This window comes from Pelophylax lessonae, assembly GCF_965119305.1.
Source record: "Pelophylax lessonae genome assembly, chromosome: 1".
Taxonomy (NCBI): domain Eukaryota; kingdom Metazoa; phylum Chordata; class Amphibia; order Anura; family Ranidae; genus Pelophylax; species Pelophylax lessonae.
Genome location: NC_138768.1, coordinates 374,677,841 through 374,684,230, shown reverse-complemented (window position 1 = coordinate 374,684,230; position 6,390 = coordinate 374,677,841). Strand labels below are relative to the sequence as shown.

Genomic DNA, 6,390 nt, shown 5'->3' with positions numbered 1-6,390 from the left:
AAAATAAATTTGCACACATGGTAATAAAATGTAAATGTTAATTAGGAAGAAGAAGAAAGAAAGATTCATTGGGAAATAGTAAATGTATATAAGCCTTTCTGTCACTCAGTAGAACAGGTGTAAGTAGTGATGGAGCTGGTCTGGGTCTGGAATGAGCTCCTGGAAGATGTGGCAGTGTTGGATAGGGTGCCTGGCATAGTGAGGGATGCCCCATCAGTGGCCAGCCATTGTGTTCTACAAACATGCTAGTAACTTTTCATTGGAGCCTGACCTTCTCCTGAAATGCTTGCTATTACACTGTCTCCCTGAAATGACTGTAATCTTTTATGAAATGCATAGATCATCAGGGGATGGTGGTGGCCAGGAACAGTACAATAAATATGTGGAGTGAAGGCAGCTGTACATCAGCTGAGTCACATTCCTATAGAAGCAGACACTGGGGACACTCCTTATTGCTCTGCCAGACTGGGACATGGAGCAGAGCCATTATCCATGCTGAATAGATTCTCATACACCACCATTACCAGTGTATGGTCTGTGCAATGACCATTTGTGTCCCTCCGAAGATGAGGACTCCCATGCCAATGCTAGTGGTCCGCCTTGGCATATCCAAGCAATATAAATAAATTCGTTCACTAAGCTCTTGGAGCTCTAACTATTCAATTGACCATTCTATAAAAGAGACGACAGATCTCTCGGGGAGTAGTGTGGTCATATACTTGTTCAATGTAGACATATTTCCACGTACAAACCGCAATCTATTCTGCTCCACTTATAACTTTGAAACGACTATTCCTAAACTATTGACAGATAATTAGGGAGTGGGTGAATATCTTAATAAAAATGGCGCATATATTAATGTACAGCTCACCTGCAAGCCATAAATTCAAAACAGAAAGAAAGAAATAAAGAGAGAGAGAGAGAGAGAGAAAGAAAGAAAGAAAGAAAGAAAGAAAGAAAGAAAGAAAGAAAGAAAGAAAGAAAGAAAGAAAGAAAGAAAGAAAGAAAGAAAGAAAGAAAGAAAGAAAGAAAGAAAGAAAGAAAGGGAAAGAAAGAAAAGGAGAGAAAGAAAGACAGAAAGAAAGAAAGTAAAGAGAGAGAGAGAAAGAAAGAAAGAAAAAAGGAAAGAAAGAAAGAAAGAAAGAAAGAAAGAAAGAAAGAAAGAAAGAAAGAAAGAAAGAAAGAAAGAAAGAAAGAAAGAAAGAAAGAAAGAAAGAGAGAGAAAGAAAGATAAATACAGAGAGAGAGAGAGAAAGAAAGAAAGAAAGAAAGAAAGAAAGAAAGAAAGAAAGAAAGAAAGAAAGAAAGAAAGAAAGAAAGAAAGAAAGAAAGAAAGAAAGATTGAGAAAGAAAGAAAAGAAGAGAAAGAAAGAAAAATAAAGAGAGAGAGAAAGAAAGAGAAGTAAAGAGAGAGAGAGAAAGAAAGAAAGAAAGAAAGAAAGAAAGAATGAAAGAAAGAAAGAAAGAAAGAAAGAAAGAAAGAAAGAAAGAAAGAAAGAAAGAAAGAAAGAAAGAAAGAAAGAAAGAAAGAAAGAAAGAAAATGTGTAGATAGATAACAAGCCCTAATATATGTAGATAAATAAATGTATACTTTCTGTATGCAAACTTCTTTATTACTTCTTTCTTTCTTGCTTAGCCTATATATTTTTATTAGGAGATTTCTCGTAACGAATTTTTGTTTGTTTGTTTTTTTTGTTTTGTTTTGGTTTTTTTTTTTGGTTTTTTTCTTTCTTTTTCATTTCTTCCTTCTTTTCCAATTCTTAATTTCCTTAATGCATTTTGTACTTGTTTTGATGTGTGCAGTGTTTCATTTACAAGTCTTGATCTATCATTACCTCCATACTCCTCCCATATTTATTTTCTTTTCATCAGACTTTTAGTAGGTACCATAGCTATAGTTCTCATCCAGATATACCATGATACATCGTTCTTCATATTCCATCCAAGGAGTAACCCAGCAGAAAACGATGTGGAACTGTTGTGGACTTTGATTTGGGGTTTACAACATTGACATGATAACTGTTGTGTCACTTGTATATCCCTCATGGGAAGTTGCTAATTGAAGCCAGTGTGAACGCTGTGTGCTAGCCGGCAGGGTGTCTGTCATCATGGGGCTGGTGTGTATGGTAAGTACATAAGAACAAGCAGAGAGGCTCCAGTAACCTGATCCCCCCACTCCTCATGACATGTTTTGGCACAAGCCGAGACTACACTTGATTTGCTTTTTGAGCAATTTGACACGCTTCACTTCTTGTCTCCTCCTGAAAAGGGGTCTGGAGACGTTCAATCCCTCATAATGAGATAAAGCACATCAGTCATACTCCAGAGCATCGTTATAATTGTGATTATTACGTATTGTGACCCCTAAAACACTGACCATTCCCTGGTATTAAGGATTGCAGCCAATTATGACTTTTAAACCGACCATACATTATACAATCTGATTGCACAATCGCCTTTGGGTTTACAAAAACAATGTAATATTGGGACAAAATTAAACAATTACATGTGTATCAAATCATGCACTACAAAACTGATAATAGATCCAAAACAGATCGTACCTTCAGATTGTATAGTGTATGGTCAGACTTGTGTACAAATGAAGTGTGTTATAAGACAGTTGGTGGCTCTGCCAAGGAAAACAACTAATCAGAGTTCATATCTAATATACATCAAGGAAAGAAATGTTGATATCCATTTAAGTACTACTGATAGAATTTAGATTGCAAGTAGCACATTTTTACAGAATAAAATCGACTAGTTATGATGACTAGACATTATATGGATCCCCTGGTGCTTCTTTTTGGTCCTAATTAACCCATATTGATATTAAATAACTGGTTTAAATTGCCATCTAAATTGCCTTTTTTTTAGATGTGGTAGAATGGAGGTTTTGTTCTTAGTAAAAAAAAAATGTGCTCTGTTGTTATTGTTATTATTATTATTATTATTATTTTTATTAGTAGTAATAGTAGTAGTAGTAGTAGTAGTAGTATGATGCTGAAATAAAAGTACATCAGACAATAAAATAATATATAATGTATGGGCTAATTACTTCAGGGCATATCTGTGTTTCCAGCCCAAACTTTTATATAAAGAAGATGGCTACATAAATGATCGGATTAATGAATGAACAAACAAATATGTGAATGGATGAATGAATAAACGAATATATGGATGGATGAATGAATGACTGAACTTATAAATAATGAACGAAGGAATATATGGCTGGATCAATGAATCAATAGACCGATGGAAGAATAAATGAACGAATATATGAAAGAATGAACGAATATATGGACTGATGCATTAATAAATAGGCCGATAGAATAATAAACGGATATATGAAAGAATGAACGAATATATGGGTTGATGAATGGATATATAGACCGATGGATGAATGGAGGAAGAAATATATTAATGAGTGGAATTTAGAAATTGTATCTATGTTGAATTGTGATTGTCCCTGTGCCCCCATGCAGCCAATGCCAGTGCCCCTGTACCCACCTGCTTTGACTGGCACTTGCATAGTAGAGGAAGGCTCCTGTGCCCATCGGATGGCCATCTCGCCTGGTCTAGAGGTTGGCTGACTGGTGTCGGCTGGCAGTGTGGTTGGCAGGCCTGGCATAGACCTCAGGGTATCTGGTATGAGGCTCTCCAGACTCTCGTTGGCTTGCTGCCTCCTGAGTGCCACCTGAGCAGCCATGACCCTCTGCCTCTCGATGATGAGGATACATTTCTCACAGGTGCAGTCCTTGAAGCGACAGTAGCGCTTGTGCCCTTTCAGCCAGGAAAGGACCCCGTGGTTCCTGCAGCGGGCACATTTGGGGGTCCTCTGTAGAGGGGCACGAGGCTGGGACACCGGTCCCCCCATGTACAGGTAGGGAGAGCCGTACCCGTTCATGGCTTTCACAGCACTGAGCCCCAGGGGTCTACACCAGAAGATGGGAAGGGGGCTACACAACCCTCCCTCTTCTCTGCATTCCAGCTATGGGAGCTTTTCTGTAGCCTGTTCTGGTCCCACTGAGTAGATAACCCCTTTAGAATCACTTATCCTTGGCATGGATTACAAATCAGGGCAATCTGGGGGTGATATGTCCTGCAGATGATGTCCTCACAGCAGGGTGGAGACAGGTAGCCCCATGGAATGTGCCTCTTGACCAGGATACAGGACTTGGGGACACAGTGCTGTGGGCGATGCTTCCCATGCTCTGTCCATGTGTGCAGGAGATGTGAGGGCTTTAGGTAGCAGCTCCCTCCCTTCTCTAACCCATCCCCGCCTCTCTAGCATACATTTTCATTTCATTCATATTCCACCCCATACATATGCATACTGACCTTTAGATTTCCCTTCATAGCCCTGATATAAGGCATGCACTAACCCTGTCTACCTACCTATGTATCTACCTACCTGCAAGCATTCTTTGTTACAAAAATGTCAAATCATTGATTGTTTCTTTGGACTAGAGTGCTATGTTTTTCAATACAAAGATACATATAAACAAATTTATGTTTCCAATTGTTCTATATATCTATCTATCTATCTATCTATCTATCTATCTATCTATCTATCTATCTATCTATCTATCTATCTACTATCTATCTATCTATCTATCTATCTATCTATCTATCTATCTATCTATCTATCTATCTATCTATCTATCTATCTACAGATTTATCTCTACATATATATATATATATATATATATATATATATATATATATATATATACATACATATATATGTATCAATCATATATATCTATCTATATACTATATTCTATTATCTGTATTTATCTCTACTATTATATGTATTTAAGTATACATCTGTATATCTATCTATCTATCTATCTATCTATCTATCTATCTATCTATCTATCTATCTATCTATCTATCTATCTATCTATCTATCTATACCTATCCATCTATCTATCTATCTATCTATCTATCTATCTATCTATCTATCTATCTATCTATCTATCTATCTATCTATCTATCTATCTATCTATACCTATCCATCTATCTATCTATCTATCTATACCTATCCATCTATCTATCTATCTATCTATCTATCTATCTATCTATCTATCTATCTATCTATCTATCTATCTATCTATCTATCTATCTATCTATCTATCTTTCTATTCTTATTAGTAATAAATATCTACCAGATTCAGCTTTCATTTTTGGATCATGTACTAATAGATTAGAATTCCTAGGGGAAATGCAACAATTAAACAATGCAATGTAATGCAACAATTAAATTACTTAAATAAGATATTGCCCATTACATACATAAATGTAAATTAAATATATAGCGCAATACTATCAACGATGAAAGTTGTTTTATAATGTAACTCATAGCATCTATGAGCATCTAAAAATCTCCTAATCAGATCAGTACAAGATGAATTATGATCGGTTGCTATGGGTTACGGTAATTAAGAATGAAAAACTCTTTAGTAAATGAGGCTGGACATTTTCTTCTTCTATTTAGGCTGAAATTGGGATAAGTGAAGGATGAGTACAGACAAGAGCATACCAATTGTATACAATTAGGGAGGATCACAAGATCATATATACTGCCACAAATATCAGCCCCTTGGGCCAGTAACAATCCTGCCAGATAGCCAGATCCAGGGCTGGTCTATTCTGGAGAGGAAAGGACTCGGAACATACAAGTTTAGTTTTATAAGAAACCTCTATGGTTAACTCTTGCAGGTACTTTCCTGCATGATATTCTTGAAAAAAAAGCTGCATAGGTGGCGATAAAATTTTGAAGAAAACATTTTTTACAGTGCATGCATTATATATCTAACATTTAGTTACATTTTAAATAATTCTTATAATTTAAGGAATTTTAAATTTTAATTTTTTTTACTAAAAAAAAATATTTTCTATTTAGCCTTTGTTCATTTCAAATAATTCCAAATACCCAATCAGGTTTTAAGGAAATTCATAAATGTTTTATTTATATATTTATTGAATTTATTATATTATTTTCCTTAGCCTTATTAGGTAAGTGGACACTGGGAGGGGGGGATTCCTAAAACTGGAGAGTGCAAAATCTGGTGAAGCTGTGTATAGTAGCCAATCAGCTTCTTACTTCAGATTGTTAAATTAAGGGTTGACAACAAAACCTGAAAGCTGACTGGTTTCTATGCAGAGCTGTGTCAGAGTTTGCACTCTCCAGTGTGCTAAGGGAAATATGATAATAAATTAAATAAACAAATCCAGTAAATCTCCCACACTGTCTATAGTAAATTGCCACTCGGACACAAATAATCAGCTAATAATCTATTCGAGAAAAATGCAGCAGGAGTAATGACCTCCTCTATTGCTTATAGTAACCAATCAGATTGTGTCACTTATCTTCCAACCTGCCCTAG

General features: G+C 35.9%; 1 protein-coding gene across 1 annotated transcript in view; it reads right to left on the bottom strand.

Annotated features, from left to right (window-relative positions):
- Positions 1-3,905, bottom strand: part of DMRT3 (doublesex and mab-3 related transcription factor 3) — a gene marked incomplete at its 5' end in the record, with an annotated part of 8,781 nt that extends 4,876 nt beyond the window's left edge. The window contains one exon of the mRNA XM_082242719.1: positions 3,509-3,905. Within this exon, the coding sequence (XP_082098845.1) occupies positions 3,509-3,905 (397 nt within the window). The remainder of the gene's footprint in view (positions 1-3,508) is intronic.
- Positions 3,906-6,390: the final 2,485 nt, after the last annotated feature.